General features: G+C 28.2%; 2 protein-coding genes across 4 annotated transcripts; one reads left to right on the forward strand and one right to left on the reverse strand.

Moving 5' to 3' along the window:
* Positions 1–4,421: 4,421 nt before the first annotated feature.
* Positions 4,422–9,731, reverse strand: RecQ5 (RecQ5 helicase). Of its 3 annotated transcripts, XM_076400758.1 has the most exons (13): positions 9,503–9,719; positions 9,322–9,446; positions 9,105–9,269; positions 8,882–9,055; positions 8,403–8,803; positions 8,088–8,339; positions 7,799–8,008; positions 7,597–7,735; positions 7,225–7,500; positions 6,013–6,845; positions 5,819–5,958; positions 5,489–5,752; positions 5,171–5,439 (listed from the first exon to the last, which is right to left on the reverse strand). In XM_076400758.1, the coding sequence occupies exons 1-13, from the start codon at positions 9,600–9,602 to the stop codon at positions 5,363–5,365; spliced, it is 3,156 nt and encodes a 1,051-aa protein (XP_076256873.1). In that variant the 5' UTR covers positions 9,603–9,719; the 3' UTR covers positions 5,171–5,362. The 3 variants fall into 3 exon arrangements, with proteins under 3 accessions (XP_076256872.1, XP_076256871.1, XP_076256873.1); XM_076400757.1 differs by having other exon boundaries at positions 4,422–5,439; positions 5,489–5,958; positions 8,097–8,339; positions 9,503–9,731; XM_076400756.1 differs by having other exon boundaries at positions 4,422–5,439; positions 5,489–5,958.
* A 1,449-nt stretch (positions 9,732–11,180) lies between these two features.
* LOC143194170 (GILT-like protein 1) lies at positions 11,181–16,568 on the forward strand. Its single transcript, XM_076400761.1, has 5 exons — positions 11,181–11,377; positions 14,624–14,758; positions 15,616–15,749; positions 15,815–15,957; positions 16,018–16,568. Exons 1-5 carry the CDS (start codon positions 11,213–11,215, stop codon positions 16,266–16,268), a joined length of 828 nt encoding a protein of 275 aa, XP_076256876.1. The 5' UTR covers positions 11,181–11,212; the 3' UTR covers positions 16,269–16,568.
* The last annotated feature ends 1,035 nt before the right edge of the window (positions 16,569–17,603 follow it).

Below are 17,603 nucleotides of genomic sequence, written 5' to 3' on the forward strand. Positions count from 1 at the left end.
AAAAATTAAAATCGTCAGGTGTTTTCTTTCGATTTTTCATTGATGACTAATAACAACGTTTTATTGTCGTTTTGGTTCGTGCTAGAACACTTACCGAATTTAAATGAGACCTAACAATTATGCATCTATTAAAATTATGCATATTCCTGACTATTCCGCCGATAAATATTTTTGTTTGTTACACTGCCCGACAAACAAATTCAATAATTAAAAATTAATAAAACCGATCAATTAATTTTAAGCGTGCCTTCACCGGTTTTACAACATGGGATCGACCGTTGTCATACTGAAGAATAACATTGTTGTGTCTTTGCTCGTTTTCCGACCGTTTTTTCGCGTAAAACTTGACTCAAACGCATCAATTGTAGTCGACAGCAACAGATCTCCATTAATTTTTTCATCGTCGAGTAATAGCATTGATGGTTTCATTAGGTTTTAGCAGCTTATAGTACCACACCAAACTGATCCTACCAAATAAAAAGCATTAACTTGGAGCCATGGATATTTCGTTTTGTCATTGATGTTGATGCATAACCAAGTGGTCCCCATGTTTTTTTTTTCGCTTTGAATTACCGTAATGGATCGACTTTTCATCAGCAATAAAAATACGATGCAAAAAATGGAAAGATTTTTCCGTTGAAGCAGCTTTTCACATATAACCGAACAACTTGCAATGTCCCTTAACTTCTGCATATTCTTCTTGCGATTTTCGCGGATCATCATCGAATAAATTTTCAATCCTCGTTTTCAAATCCTCATCTTCCAATTTTTTTACCTATCCAAAACGCTCCTTTTCTTCGGTGTCAAAATCACCACTTTTAAAACGTCGAAATCAGTATTCACATGTTGAAATCGATGGGGCATGGTTGCCATAAGCTTCACACAGCATTCGATAACCTTCAGCTACCTTTTCCTTCCAAGTGATTCAAATTCTCACTTAATACAAAATCAGATCATTTTCAAGGCACTGAAAAAATGTTTGTTCACACTTCGACGAAATGACACACAGTGAAAAAGTGAACCCTGTCAGTAAGTGACACACCTGTTGTCAATCCTTTAAAATTAATTTATAAGCCTAATATAATTACAAGATACAACGAGAAAAACTGTTTTATTCAGTTGATAGTCTAAATTAAAACTAGTCTCCTAGACCAACCATTAACTCATTGTTAACAAGGTCCTTCCCATGGTTTGGTTCTCTTTAGTGTTCTCTGTGAACGATGTTTGTCTATCTAGTAACTACAGGATCTCAAGTTTCCATGAAGGTGTAGCTTAGCTATAAATCATAATCTCATATTTATATCCTTATATTTTACTTTCAGCTCGGCTAATATCTTTATTAGATACTGGTGCCATTTTAATTTGACATCAATGATGTCATATCTAAGTATTGCTATTTAATATTAGTTTAATGTCAATGACTTATTCAGAATTTTGTTAGTAAAGTTTATGTTTAATTCATAAGTTATATATATAAGTTTAGATCTAAAATACATAGATTGTAACTAAGAATAAATTATGATTTATATTATGATTATATAGAATAAAAAACTATATAAAATATCTCACACAAAACATCTTGGAAATTTTAGAGAAACTCTAATATTGTCAATAGCTTATTGTAGCATATTATATTATTATCATATTATATCATATTATTGTCATAGCATATTATATGTAGCACAGTTAGTCACGTATTTTGGATGTTTAGTTACCAAAGTTGCCACCAACATACCAAAGTTATAACACTATACCACCACACCACCGGCCAAGTAACTAGACTAAGTAAAAACTCAGCAGATGCTCATCAAGTGGAGGCATTAAAAGGTGTACGGTCTGTACTACAAATCCATTTCCATTTCACGAAGACAGAGTAAGGTCTGTACCACGAGAAAGCGTGGAGTATACCTGTTATAACAACATATACTCTTTTGACTCTCAACACACAATAGACTCTCATCTAAAATAAATAATTATGTCGTAATTCGTCAATTCTTAGTTAGGAGTACATAATTTAGCCACATGTTCAGGAAAGAGATATGCATTTTGTTTATTGTCGTTGACCATTCTAGCTTCTTATAAGGGAATATATATTATTATTATTATCATTACGTATATTAGCAGGCAGAACATTTTGGTACCGAACAGTCCGATGTCCTTTGACCGATTGAACACTAGTATACGATTGAATGTTTGTAAAAGATATAGCTATTCTTCATATCTATTCATTCTTTTGAAATTTTCATTTTTTTGAACCTTAATGATCATCTTAAGATATTTTGTAATAATACTCCAAAGATCACATAACATTTTTGGGTTGATAAAATTATACTATATTATAAGTTTAACAAAGAAGCAGCTGCATAAAAAGGAACAAAACGATACCCAAACACGAGATTACTTTTAACTACTAACATACCTTGTGGTCACACAGGTAAACAGACCATTAAGTATCATTTTTCGGTTAAAATAAAAACCGTTCGACTCTAAACGTTAAAAGTGTGCCTTGTATTATTTGGTGTGTCACTAAGAAAGCCTTTTGTAAAATAAAAGCAGATGTACTTCAAATCTTCAGAAACTCACCATAACTAAATTCAAAAGATCGATTATTTTATAAAACTCCCATATTTGAAAAAATGAAAAGAAATGTTGAGTTTTCTAGAAAAAAGGTCACACTGCAGGTAACAGTTTTTATATTTTATTTAAGGTATAGATACAAACTTGCTTTATAGTTACCAAATAAAAGTTATAAGTTAAAATTGCTAAAAAATTATTAAAATGTCAGGCTTTAAAAAAAGGTTAATTTTTTTTATTATTATGGATCGTTTAAAATGTATTTTATCAATTTATTATACTCGTAACATAAAGCCTTTCAATAAGAACAGGTTGGTTTTAAAAATAGAATGAAACAAGCTGATGTGTGTATGACTATTTATTTGAAATTCAACTGAAATTCAGTACAATATATTTACTTATTTTTGTATATTATTTTCAACAATAAATAATCTTAAATTAAAACAATATCATTTAATGATATTTAAAAAAATTAGATGAATATAACATAAAAAAACTATTATTAAACATATATATACCGCACTTAACCGTACCATTAAACCATTATACTTTTATCCCAATTAGGTAGTTTTTACCCATAGTGATTGAACTAATGCACTATATAATAAAATATTTACCAAAACAAAAACCTAATCATAATTTACAAAATTATATGATATCTAACTATAGATTTATATTAACTTAACTACTTAAATATGTTAAAATGTATCATCAAACCCAACGTTATTACAAATTATTATTGTTTTTGATCTGCACTTGATAATAGTCAAGTTAAAGCTCCACCAAATAAAGATATACTTATCGCACTTATTAAAAGATATACTTGTATAAAAATAAACAACCTATTGACATAGATTAATATCCAAACTCAATAAAAAACGTTGATTTGTTGGTCATTTAAAGAAATGCCAGAAAAGAAATAGAAAGAGCTTGATAAGATTTAGGAAAATATTTATAGTATATAAATATGTATATTTTTTTTAAAATAAAATATCTCAGAATAGAAAGAGCCTGGTAAATCAGATACCATCAAATCTTTCCATAATCATCAATATATTTAAATAGACTGTAAACCATAGCATTGCCATTAACTACAAGCACGCTCTCTCTTCATCATCAATCCACAGACGGCGCTCAGGGAGTGTGTTTACTACTCAACCAATGCACTGCTGTTGGTACCGCAGGATTTCACTAAATCCCGCCATTGTCACAGAAGTAAAAGCTCCTACAGCTTGATCGATTATGCTTATTAATTTAGCAGTGTAGGTCTAATTCTTTATTAATACAATCAGTAAAAAAAAGGATCATACAAGGGAGCCAGTATCCTGCACTTGGTCTAAGTGGATAGTGCTGAGATTTGCAACAACAGGCGATAGACAATATGACTCAGCAATGCGAACTATATCAGCGAATATCAGAACTCTCAATAAATGTATAGAATTATATTGAACACCAGGTCTCTTTAAATAGCTTTTTGCATAACTGTATGCACTACTATGTCAAAAAGCAGTGGAAAGACCTTCCTCTATAAACTGACGGAGTAAGAAAATCTTATCTACAAAACCATGATTTGATCTAAATCCAGCCAGTTCTTCTCAGCTTGTTTCTTAGCAAGCTCCTTGAAATTTCATTTATATAATTTCCATAAATACATCACTGACAGAAGTTATCTGATCCAGAATATTAGTCATTAGGATCTTAATCCATTTAAAGATTTCAATTATAAAAAATCAGATTTGAGCTCATTAAAGTTTTATTAATCAAAGTACTAAGATTATAATATAAAATAGCGCCTCAATGGTAATGTGATGTCCTCATAATGAAATTATAAAAATAAAATGCACAGAAATAATAAAACCTTTATTAATATAACATAACCCATAACATAATTGGCTTCAAGTATGTAAAATGCAAGAAATTATAGCAGAAAATACGTTATAAGAAAATATTGCAATGTTGTCATATTACTTAACTGCAAATATTTATAACCTAACGGCAGAAACTTAAATACTTGACATTCCAAATATTTTTAAACATGGAAAGATAAAATAATAAGACATTCTCTTAATTTGAACTACAGATTCTGATTTTTATATTGGAAATATGTTAGTATTAAGACTGAATCAATAGCACTCTTTTATATTCATTATCATGTATCATTAAATAAGCATAATATATATATATATATATATTTCAAATAATTATATTAATAACATCATATTTGTTGACAAATGAATATAAAAGATAAGAAACAATTTATTTCTATTATATTTTGAAATACCATTTATTTTATAAAAATTCATTGTTATAAACAATTAGGAATATTATGATTTACACAAGGTTTTCTAGAATCTTTAATATATCCAGCAACATCACAATATTATTTATATACAGCTTATCTCATTTTCTACACAAAGATCTTCAATATTTTCAAAATTATTGAAATATTAAATTGAGGGAAGTCCAATTTAAAAACAATTTCACAGAACATAAAAATAAATAAAATGTTCTATATTTCAATCCATTTTATGTCAATTTCTTTCATAACAATTATTTTACACATTAAATAAACAAAAACAATCTCAGGCATATCATATACATATAAAATCTTTAATGTTTTCATTCTCAGGACACTGTCTATTCCTGAGAAATGTATTAAAAAATATTTAATATAGGGAAAATGTAATTACACTAAAACCTAGTACATATCTGATTAACCATTACAACATGGTTATTGAAATATTTTAATGAATCATATACCTAAACTATCAATTTGGAGCAAAGATCACTAAATAGTTGTCTTTGAAGTTATCTCTAAATTTCGATTCAAAAATCTTTTAACATACTCTTTGATTTCATCCTCATCTAAAAAATTAACTTATTAATTTAAAGTAATTGAATATTATAACCATACCTTTATCTGCAAGTGAATGTGATATTTTCCTGGCTAAACTTTTAAATATATCTCTTGATTCAAACCTCTTATCTACATATGCTGGTGTTAACAATTTTACTACCAATAAACCAATTTCAGTTTTCTTAAGTTTGGGTTTATTCCTTTTGCTGTCAGTTTTAATAAGTTTTTCACTATTACTACTCTTTTCACCATTTTGTTCTTTAAATTTATCCTTAATTATTTCATTTGAATTTGAGACCAGCTCATTTTTCTTTTTCTTCTCTTCATGTAAATTATGTACAGGATTATCTATTTTTGTATTTGTTTGATTTTCATTCAATTTCTTACTCAGTTGTTCAATATTATGATCAATATCTCTGTTAACTTTATCATTATTTACACCAGAATCTTCACTATTGTTTAACAACTTCTCATTGCCTACTTTAACCCCATTTTCTATTTCTGCACTTTTGCCATTTTCTTTTGCCCTTAAAATATTACATAATTAAAATATTTAAAAAAACAACATTTTAGAAGCATACCTATTTTCATGATCATCTTTTCTTTTATCTTCTTTTTCATCATGTTTCCTCCTTTTACTATCCTCTCTGCTATCACTTGAACTGTGGTGTCTTTTCCTCTCATTCTCATGCATTCTGTGGTGTCTGTCTTTTCTATGGTGATCATCTTTATGTTTTTCCTTTTCCCTATCTTTATGCCTATAATCCCTTTCTCTATCTTTGCCATGCTTATCCTCTTTATACCGCTCACTTTCATATTTTTTTGAAGTGCTGCTTTCTTGGTCTTTATTAAATTGCACTGATTTTATATCACCCTTCTCCTTTTGACTGTCATTCTGTTCATCATCTGAATCTCCGAAAAGATTCTTAAGGTCACTTGACTTTTTCATATTAGTGTTGAAATCAGACTTCTTATTCTTTATAATAAATGAATCTATTGAATTTTGTTTGCTACTAGTGCCATCTCCTTTTTTTCCTTGTTCTTTTAATATATCATTGGCAGTCTTGAAGCTGTTTTTAACACTGAAATCACTATCAACACAAGAAAATACACTTTCTTCTTCACAATTCACAATAGTATTTTTGTGTTCAGTACTGCAGTCATTCAACACATAACTGGTTTGTTTGAGAGATTCTAAAATAAAAGTTTCTGCCGTTTCTGCATCATTATCTTGAACACCACAAATGTCTTCAGGGCTACTTGACGAAGTTGATTTATTTTTATTTTTAAGCTGCTCCTTTTGGATGTTTCTAAATAAATCAACTAGAGTTTCATGTTTCGCTGGTCTTGGTTTAAAATTAGCTATTTTTTCATACACAATACCGTTTTCTGTACATTTTTTGATACTAGATATCTAAAAGTGAAAAATTCCAATCAAGACACTGATCTAAAAATAACTAGGTTAAATTTGTCGCGTGGTAACACAATGTCCACACTAATATATTAAGCAATAGAATAGCAATCAATCAGGCAAAATATGTGTTAAAGAAAAACAATACATAATTAAATAAAAAAATACATATTTTCCAACGAAGATCCAATAACTACGTTGAAAACAGAGAAATGTCAAAAATTGACTTTTCAAACGTCAAATACCTAGGAAATTTAAAATTTCAGTTGGTATAAAATATAAGCTTCTGCCGGTTAATAATGTTTGTTAAGTTGTCTACTGTTCTTTGACATTCCTAATTAATAATTTTAAAAATGCAGATTTAAAAGATATTTTGTCTTACCAACTTCGCAAACCCATTTCTATACATTGTTAAACTAGTAGTAGACGAAAAAATTTCATACTCCAAATCTATACCACAATCCTCCATATCAATTTTATCCAAAACCTGATTTGATTGACATTGGGAATAGTTTATATAGAGAGTGTCTGCAATTTTCGACAAGTATTGCTCCCTTGTCGCTAGCGTCAAACCTTTAACTTTACTTGAACTAGATGCGCCAGCTTTTACACGAGCATGTTTAGAAAACAGTTTATCCAATGTTTCATGAGACACTTCCTACAAGTAATCCAAAATGGTAAAATTGTCAAATACATAAAATATTTTATATCAAAAATACAACTATTAAAAATTAATTCCCTTCTTCGTAGATACCTGAGGATTTCTTCTTAATTCAAACTGCTTTTTAATGAAAACTGAAGCTTCTTTCTTAGCCTGCTGCTCACGCTGAAAAGCTGATTGACTATCATCATCATCATCACAACTATGTTCTCCCCTTCTAGCATTTGCTTCACTTAAAATATGAATAAAATAAAATTCACTTATGTATGTGAATTTGATTGATAAGTTTTCTTACTCAGAAATGCCTTTCCTTCCACCACCATATAAGTCACCATAATCCATTTCATTATATGAACATGCTGCTGTAGTGAATTGTACACTCTTAATATGAAAAATTTCCACCATTTTTTCAACTGAACGTTTATCTTTGCACCAATCACAATTTTTTTTGCAGTCAGGTGGATTTTCTCCGAAATAACTTGAAAAAAGCATATGTCTGCACTGACTGGAAATATTAAAATATTACAATTAAACTTTAAAACAAAACATATATGTATACTAAGCAAATATAACTCTACATCTACCTTGCTAACCTTGGATTCTCACAGTACTGAACAACTTTTTTAAATCCTTTGATAGCATTTTCAACATTCAACTTTTTAGCCTCTTTTTCTTTACATCTGGCTAAATCTTGTGTTAAATGAAATTCTATAGCTTTTGAATCAGCTCTGTTATAATAAACTCTACACCAAGATTGCTTTCCATCCCGACCAGCTCTTCCTGATTCTTGATAAAAAGAGGCTGGATCTTTAGGAACACCCCAATGTACCACAAACCTATTCAAATACAGTGATAGTATTTAAAATTATTACATTATTATCAAAATGTAAAATATTAACCTGACAGTTGCTTTATCTACACCCATACCAAAACTAATTGTTGCACAGATTACAGGGACATCCCCATCTTGCCATTTCTCTTGAAATTCCAACCTTTCACTATTCTTTAATCCAGCATGATAACATAATGTCTTTATTTTCATTGAATTCAACTTTGAGGCAACAACTTCAGTTTGTTCTCTTGTTCTGCAATATATAATTCCACATGACCTTTTGTTTTTTGGTAGATCATCCTGATCTTTAGTATTTAATGAGCCTTCAATGAATGCTTTCAAATGCTTATAAGGATCTTCTAATATATTGGGAAAATATACATCATAAAATAAATTACTCCGAAAGCAAGATGTTTTAAACACTTTATGGTTAGATAGCTTTAAACTGTTTGTTATATCTAAACAAACCTAAAACAAGCAAAATAATGTATATATAATATATATATATGTGTGTGTGTGTGTGTGTGTAACAATTAAGTAATATACCTGAGCACTTGCTGTTGCAGTTAAAGCTATACAAGGAACACTGCAATTTTCTCTTAAATTTCCTAGTTTCAAATAATCAGGACGAAAATCATGACCCCACTCACTGACACAGTGAGCTTCATCAACAACTATATAGGCAACTTTATTGAAATTACATAAATTTTTATACAGTTCCTTGAAAATAAATTATATTACTTTAACAAAAATGTACAGGTTATATTACCTTAAAAGTTCTAGTAGCTGCTTGTTCTGGGGTAACATACAACAATTTTGTATTTGGAGAAGTTGATTGTAAATCAGCAATAAGTTTTTCTCTTTCAGATTTGGTTATTTTAGAATTTAATGAAGCAGCTCTTATTTTGAGGGACAGCAGAGAATCTACTTGATCCTAAAAGTAAAAAAAGTTAACATGACTCTATCACATAGGGCATTGCACTAACTTTTATTAAAGCAAGTAATGGCGAGAAAACAATAGTAATCATACGTTCATGTAAAACCGCTGGTAATTGATAACACAACGATTTTCCAGATCCTGTTGGCATAGAAATATACACATCATTCTTTCCTAAAATAAGATATCGGTATAAATTGTAATATATTAAGTATATACTTATAAATCACTTTGACAAACTTCTATCACAGCTTCTTCCTGAAGCTTTGATTTAAACGCATCGAATTTGAAATATTTACGCAATCCCTCAAATATTAAAGAATTATCCATTATCCTTAAATAGAAAAAAGTAAAATTTTAAAATATTTAACTCTCCCCACATAAGAATAACAATCCGCCAAAAAACGAATAGCAAATACTGGACATAGCTGAGAAATAACTTGTGACGTCGATATCGATAAAATTTTCTTCATATATAATAATTAATGTTGTTTGATCTATATTCAATAATCGAAATATTTCGATTTTACCAAAATAAATCATATATTAATGATTATATCCATCATCGACAAAAATTTTTTAAAATGTATAATTGAAAAAGTTGTTTCAAAGAATGGAATTGTAACTGGTTCATTTCAATTGTATTATTATATGTTAATTCATCAAAAAATCAAGAATAAAGACAAATACCTGACATATGATATGTTTCTATAACTTACAATCGGGCAACACTGGTCGAGATATTCCATAATATATAAAATTTTATTTCACAAAATATAGAATTAATATAATGTAGTTATATATTATTTTTTATATTTACTTTTATTCACTGTATTATTTATATTTATTATTTATATATTCGGAATATATATATATATATATATATATATATATATATATATATATATATATATATATTACTATATTTTTTAGTAACTAGAATGCAGTTACTATAGTTCTCCCAACGCAGTATGAATATAATTTAAGTTTGTAACTGTGTTTATTCATAAACATGTACCAAGAACAGAATAATCATTCCAATCGCGCCGGTATTCAAACTGAGTAAGATCGTATGTAAGCGGTCAAAGTCAGTAAAAATTTCAAAAGGTTCAGATCTCTAAAATCTATATATATACATACATACCTAATTATTAAAAAGGGCAGATTTAACTAATGCTGTAAAAATATTTTTTAATATTCATTAGATAACATATACTATAGATATTTTTTGATATTCTAGAGTTTCCTTTTTGAAAGTTTATTTGAACCAGACTTACTACTTAACGTGGCCTTAGAGATAACATCAAAAAACACCCGGTCCGGATTTTGCACTCTAGTCTTATAGACATTCACAATTATAAAGAATCACAAATATGAATTTACAATCAATGTCTCAGAAGGACTCGAACCCAGGACTACCGCAACAGTATGAACACCATTCAATCTCCCCGACCAATGGCCAAGCCAGATTAAATGGATGTTTTTAATATAATATTTGGTTTAGTTACTAAGTAATATATACCTTAAGAAAGTACTTAAACCGTTCTTATAGTATTTTAAGTATACAGCGGTTCGATGTTTAATGTCATTGCCATAGATAATTATAAAAAAATATCCCTTCAACTATTAATTGTCTTAATATACAATATTGAAAACAATGAAATTAAATTAAATATTTTTTGAAATCTTGTATATGAGAATTTCACATCCAAAATTTTCGATTCATTAATAAGAAATTTAATAACTTAATTTAAAAGAACAAAATAACTAAAATAAATTAATAAACAATCATTTTGTACATGGGCATATTTAAGTAAATTATTATTTACTAAAAAAGATCTAACATTATTGCTAATAGATTGTTAGCCTATTTCATTTCGTTATTATACGAGGTTGACCACTACCTATGTAGACTGCTTATGCGCCAGTACCGTTAGTTGATGATACACCATCGACCATTGAAGACGCGTAGCACCAAGCCTTTCTTTTGTGGGAAAATGTTAAGTTTAAAGTTTTTATTCGTTTTTTCGCTTGTTTTGGTATACGTAGCCGGACAACATGATATGCACCAGCATGATATGCATATGAACCATGAACAGCACAGGGTAAGTAATGTTGAAAATACTTTAATTATGATTGGTAAATATAGGTATATTATTACAGTTCAGTCATAAAATGTAACCGTTTAACATTATTTAAAAATGTTAATGGTTCTATATGGAATACAAAAATAAAACGTTTACGATATGAAAGTTGTAATTAGTTGTAATATAATTGGTATTAAAATAGATAAAGGTCTAAATACCATCCAAAAGCACTTATAACTGCAAAGTTATGTTGGTGTATTTATGTATAGAATAGCTTTATAAATATCTAAATAAAGCTCAGTTTTTATAAAAATATGCTAATAAGTATCTTTTATATTTAACAAATTCATTTTTTGAATTTTGTTAAGCAAATTAACTAATATAGTTATGTTTAAGAATAGCTGGAATAATCCTATAAAATATAGATTACCATAAAAGAAATAACTCATATAGTTACTGTAATATAATTATTATTATACACGTAGTGATATAGCAAACATAATTAAATTAGTTTACTTTTTTTTTAATATTGATGCTAAACATTTAGCAATATTAGTGGTTCTATTTACGCAGAATAGAAAATATATGTTACACATTTTCTCTTTTAACATCATTTAGCATAGATACGTTCAAATCTGAATATTTTTCCAACTTGTATATAGCAACTTTCTCTTCCTTAAACAGCATGATATTTTCGCACCATACAATCTCTTTCAACATCACGAGGTGTTAAACATATCACTTATTTATGATTATAAAAATAGTTCATTGTAAGAATATCTTTTATCGGGTATAAACTATTGACTTACTAGAGTCTGTATGAATTATTACGTAAGCAACTATGGAATAAATTCAATATTACTAGTACTTCCTTCTGATTTAAAAGACTGTTTAATATGTTTCGATCTTAAAATTTAATATTATATTCCAAACAATGCATTATTATTGCGTTTCTACAAAATACTCTGACTGGTGGTTTCCAGAAATACATTTTAATTAAGGTATCATAAATATCGTCGTCGTCCTAACGTACCAATAACAAAAACCGGTTTACAACACAGAGATGTTTTGATTTCGTTTTTAGAATTCCGTGTTGAAACTTTACATAACGTGTTTGGTTCTGCCTATCGCGACTTTCTTTTCATTTAATGTTTGTGATACTGGCAATATATTTGTTGTTATTTATATATTAAACATATGTTTGTTACAAATAATATATATGCATTAGCATTTTGAGCAAATTGTTACTTATTTGTTTAATTCTAACTCGTTTTCATAGCTTTGTATTACAATACTACAAGTAATTAATAAATCACAATAAAAGTACACGAAATATAGAGCATGTTTTTAAGGTTTAAGATTCTAAATTTAAAAAATCCTATCGCGTAAGAATTGCATCGCTTTATCCCTGTCAACTCTATAATTAAACGAATCGATTTTAAAATGAATGTAGGTCTCTGGGCCTGTCATTTTCATAATTTTGCACTTTCTACATCTCTCACAACTCTTTGGACCGTTAACCCCTTTGCGAGAGAATGGGTAATAGCTTTTGATGAATTGTTTTATATGTTATATATAAACATGTAAAAATTAATGATATTTCAATAAAAAATATGTTCAGTACATATCAATGATTGTCACCTCTACAACATGTTTTAAATTTACGAAAAATAATTAGTTAATTATGATTTAAAAATGATTAATTAACATTCCTGTGTCATTAACATCAATAAACATGAAAAAAATAAGTTAAAGAAAATAGATATCACTGATATTATTTTAATCTTGCAATTCGCAACTGAATCGTGTCTAGCATTATCGTAATATAATATTATTAACTGTTTAAGTATGCATAACATTTAACACTATTCTCTATAGGAATGATTATGTTAGTTATTTTATTGTTCAAAGAACAATAATATCTCAATAATTCATAACGTTTTAATTTAATTTTAACAAATTAATCAATAATATTTTAATATGTCGCAAGGAAGCATTAATTATTAAACATTCCTTATATACACAGATGGATAGCATCATTGAAAATTTATAGAAGCAGTTAAATTTAACAGGCAGATTTTATTCCTAGTATTTAATTGGACTTAGTTAAAGCGAATAATTAATATAACAATATACAGTCTAATTGTGTAGAATGATTGTTAATGATTGGTTTAAAATTATATATGTTTTGAATATAGTAGAAATGTATATGTAACATAAAAGCATGTATGCATTCGTAAACATATGAAAATGTTAAGTTATGTCCATTTAAAATAATGCATCAGTCTCTTTGATAGATATTTAAATTACTTACAGTATTCATGAAATAAACTTGTAAAAATAAAATGCCTTACATCAATATTTATTTTTATACAACAGCATTGAAAAACGAAGGATGTTGCTTCACGATAAATTTTCAAACAGAATACTAATTATTTCTACCTTACACGGTTTGTAAACATCAATGTCATATGCATTGCAAGTATTTTTTATATTATATATGGTAATGTTTTAACATCTTCTAGTAAATATGCACCGTGATACAATCACCGAATTGGTGAGGCAGGAAAGCTCGCCTTGTTGCCAAATTCAACTATCGCTATGATACTTGCAATTGTTTATCAACAAGGATATACTTTTCGACATAGATTGGTTACATAAATCACGCCAGGAATAAGGCTGGGTGGGGCCGGATAGCTTCTGATAATGTCTCTATATTGTTTCTACACTAATTGTCAAAAATTTAACAGAACATTTACTTTTCAAAGTATGTCCAGCTATCAAATATGCATGAAATGTCTATAGATCCAGATCCATAAACAATAATACCATGATACAATATAAGAACTATAATTTTTGTCATTAAAATTACACTTTTTAAACCGTTGAGACCAAAATCATTGAAGATAACATAGTTTAGCCCCACCAAACAAAAAATTTAATTAACATAAATAAAAATACGGATACATCTTGGAAATATTAAATCTGACTCTGTCGTTACTACTCTCGTGACGACCAATAAAAGATACTGGTAAGAATTAAATCCTAATGGTAGTACACATAATGCAAAATTAAAAACTATGTATTTTATATTTCTCAATTCCACGCAATTTCGCATTCCACTACTTAAATAAGTAGTTATTATAATTATCATTATTATTATTATTATTATTGTTATTAATATTATTATTATTGTTATTATTATTATTATTATTATTATTACTATTATTATATTATTAAGTATTAATTACTAACTTTTTACAGGTTAATGTGGCAGTTTATTACGAGTCATTATGTCCTGACTCTAGAAAATTCTTCACCCAGCAACTGTATCCGTCTCTACAAGGAAATCTTTCGAATTACGTCAATTTGACTTTAATTCCCTATGGTAAAACTACGGTAAGTTTGACAATTCTAAATGTATAATCAACTTATCAATATAAATGTAATTATTAGACGTTCTGTGTAACTTTATTGTTAATTTAAATAATTTTTAGATTATTATTAGTTACAAATAAAGTAAAAAGTATCTATACTTTGGCTTGGTTAACTCTAATAGTTCCAATTTTCATTAGACCATCTTTAATATCAATTATATCACTTTTTGTTGATAGTTTGTAATTGGTTGTAACTAGGATATGACTAAAAGCAATTAACTACCTACAGTAACATCCTACAAAAGGCCTAAATATTGGATAGTCCGCTTGAAAACTGCTTAGATTAAATTTAATTGTGACATAATTTATTTTTTATTCATTTCATTTTATTTTTTATTCATATCGTTATTTTATAATTATTTAATAAATGTAGTTTCCTCATAATTTAGTAGTGAACACCCTTGAGAATCTATTTACTTTAATCATATCTCATTTCTATAAATAACTTGTTATTCAAAAATATTCTTGTAACAGGAAGTGTCGAACTGAAATTGGATCTGAAATCACAAATGTTATTATAGTTATATCAATGATTAGCATAAGATTAAAAGCTATTAACATAGTGCCAAAAGATTTTTTACAATATAATAAGATTACTATTGTTAATAGAATGTTTCTAATATAAAATGTTATTGTTAGAAAATATTATTAATTTTAAGACAAATCTTATTTTTTCATTTTATATTTAAAATTACTATTGATGTTATAAATTGTAGGTTTATAGTCCGAAATTCAGGGCAGTATTAAATTTCCTAATAATTTTATTAAAATGAATATTTGATAATATATAGTTAAATATTTCTAATTTTCTCTTGTCAGATGGAATTCAAAACAAATGAATATGAATTCACTTGTCATCATGGACCCAATGAATGTTATGGAAATAAAATTCAAGCTTGTGCTCTGAAACTGATCGATGGTGGTCGTAAAACAGAAGGTTTAGGATTTAATAGGTAATATTTTAATATAATTACATAACAAATTTGTTATGGTGCCTTTGTCAAAACTTTCTTTTCAGGGTTTCAGCGGGTTTCATTAACTGTTTGATGGATAAGTCAAATAAAAATACGGTACCCACAAATTATCCGACCAAGGAATGTGCCGAACTAAATCGCGTCACTAATTTGAATATCATTGAAAATTGTGCTGGTCATACTGATGGTATTACCAACATTGCCACCTACTTACTAAATATTTTTCATATTGTATCTTATTTTTAAGGTTCTAACTATTTAGCCAATCTTGGATCACTCACCAAAGCTGTCCAGGATCCTTTGAAGTCTGTACCAACTATCGTTTTCAATCAGAAATTAAAGCCAGAAGATAATAGTTTGGCACAAACTAACTTTGTGAAGGCACTGTGCAGTTATATTAATGGTCCAAAACCAAACGAATGCAACGGAACCAGAAATATTAAAATGTCCTTTGGAATCTTATTCATAGCCTCAATAATTGTTAAAGTTCTTCATTAATATTGAAAAGCAATACCGTAATTAAAAATGTTATTTTGTTATCTTAGATCTAACATATTTGTGATAAACCCAAAACATGTCCATAATATGTACTTATATGTATTTATAAATTCAAAAAATTGCCATAAGTGCATACTTGTTAGCCGATCAAAAATTATGAAATGTAAAAACAATAAACATCGTAATGTAACGTTTCTAGATTCAATATGTACAAATTAAACTAAAAATGTAAAGTGCAAAAACCTTTTTAATAACAGGAACTATTTTGAATAAACATATACATATATTGCTAAAGGTTAATAGTCGATATTTATTTGACTCTTCATGATAAAAACTCCTTTAGTTGTGAATTCAATAACATGCAACTTGTATTATAAATATTTCTTACTTAAAATCTCGGACAATCTATATATAAAAGTAATGTAATGTATATTGATTATAAGTGATATTTCTTCATTATTTTATTTTAATTTTTTAATTTCCATTTTTAATCCATCAAAACATATACGCATCGATTACGCCACATTATACAATAATTACAATTAAATGTTTTAGTTCTTTTTAATATATTTTAAAATCACTTTTTTACCAACGAGGATTTGACTGCTGGACCTGCAGTTTAACATAGGCTCCAAACCACAGTCCTCAACATTAAGCCTACTAACTGTGAGTGATCAACTTAGAAATCATTCAGAAGACATACGGTCTTACCCAGCCTGGTTACTGGCGTGACTGGGTTTATTTTCCTCGTTGGATCTTGCACTCTTGCCTAGAACAATCACAAATATTAAACAATTACAAGCATAAATTTACGACCATGCCCCAGAACGATTAGAAACCCGCGACTATCGCAACAGTAGGAGGACCGTCCTGTCGCCTTTACCACTGCGCCAACCAAGAAGGCTGTTTTGGTTTTAAACAGATTTGAGAAATATTTTAATTGAATTATTATGAAACGAATTAAGTAAATTTGCGTATATTGAAAAAAGTTTCAGAAATTGCCATGTGTGTAAATATAAAAAGCATCTGCGCATTCGTTTGGTCAATAGAGCCGAAAGATTCGCTGTTATTACTCAAGTGTGCGTGAAATACCGTCAACGTCAACACTAACCATGTTATACTCGGATACCATATACACTCTGATAAAAATAAAGCACAAAGATAATTTTCATACACGAACATACGCAAGGAGTTAAAGAACAGAAGGCGAAGTAACATACCCTTCCACGTCGATAAAGAACCTAAATGAAAAACAACGAAATCTTTAAAAAGTGCTTTGTTAATACCAAATTCTTTCAAACTAAATGGTTTGGCCATATTGTATTGATACGATTA

Source organism: Rhynchophorus ferrugineus, unplaced genomic scaffold (assembly GCF_030347505.1).
Source record: "Rhynchophorus ferrugineus isolate W39M unplaced genomic scaffold, kcgeb_rfMv2 rfM3, whole genome shotgun sequence".
Classification (NCBI taxonomy): Eukaryota; Metazoa; Arthropoda; class Insecta; order Coleoptera; family Curculionidae; genus Rhynchophorus; species Rhynchophorus ferrugineus.

What these genes read in the sequence shown, in the direction of transcription:
- RecQ5 (XM_076400756.1), bottom strand. Translation starts at nt 9,602, where the DNA reads ATGGATAATTCTTTAATATTTGAGGGATTGCGTAAATATTTCAAATTC. An exon ending in CATTACTTGCTTTAATAAAA is followed by an intron (nt 9,270 to 9,321) that starts GTTAGTGCAATG and finishes TTTTACTTTTAG; the next exon opens with GATCAAGTAGATTCTCTGCT. An exon ending in GGAAGGAAAGGCATTTCTGA is followed by an intron (nt 7,736 to 7,798) that starts GTAAGAAAACTT and finishes TCATATTTTAAG; the next exon opens with TGAAGCAAATGCTAGAAGGG.
- LOC143194170 (XM_076400761.1), top strand. Translation starts at nt 11,213, where the DNA reads ATGATACACCATCGACCATTGAAGACGCGTAGCACCAAGCCTTTCTTT. An exon ending in TGAACCATGAACAGCACAGG is followed by an intron (nt 11,378 to 14,623) that starts GTAAGTAATGTT and finishes AACTTTTTACAG; the next exon opens with GTTAATGTGGCAGTTTATTA. An exon ending in TTGTGCTGGTCATACTGATG is followed by an intron (nt 15,958 to 16,017) that starts GTATTACCAACA and finishes CTTATTTTTAAG; the next exon opens with GTTCTAACTATTTAGCCAAT.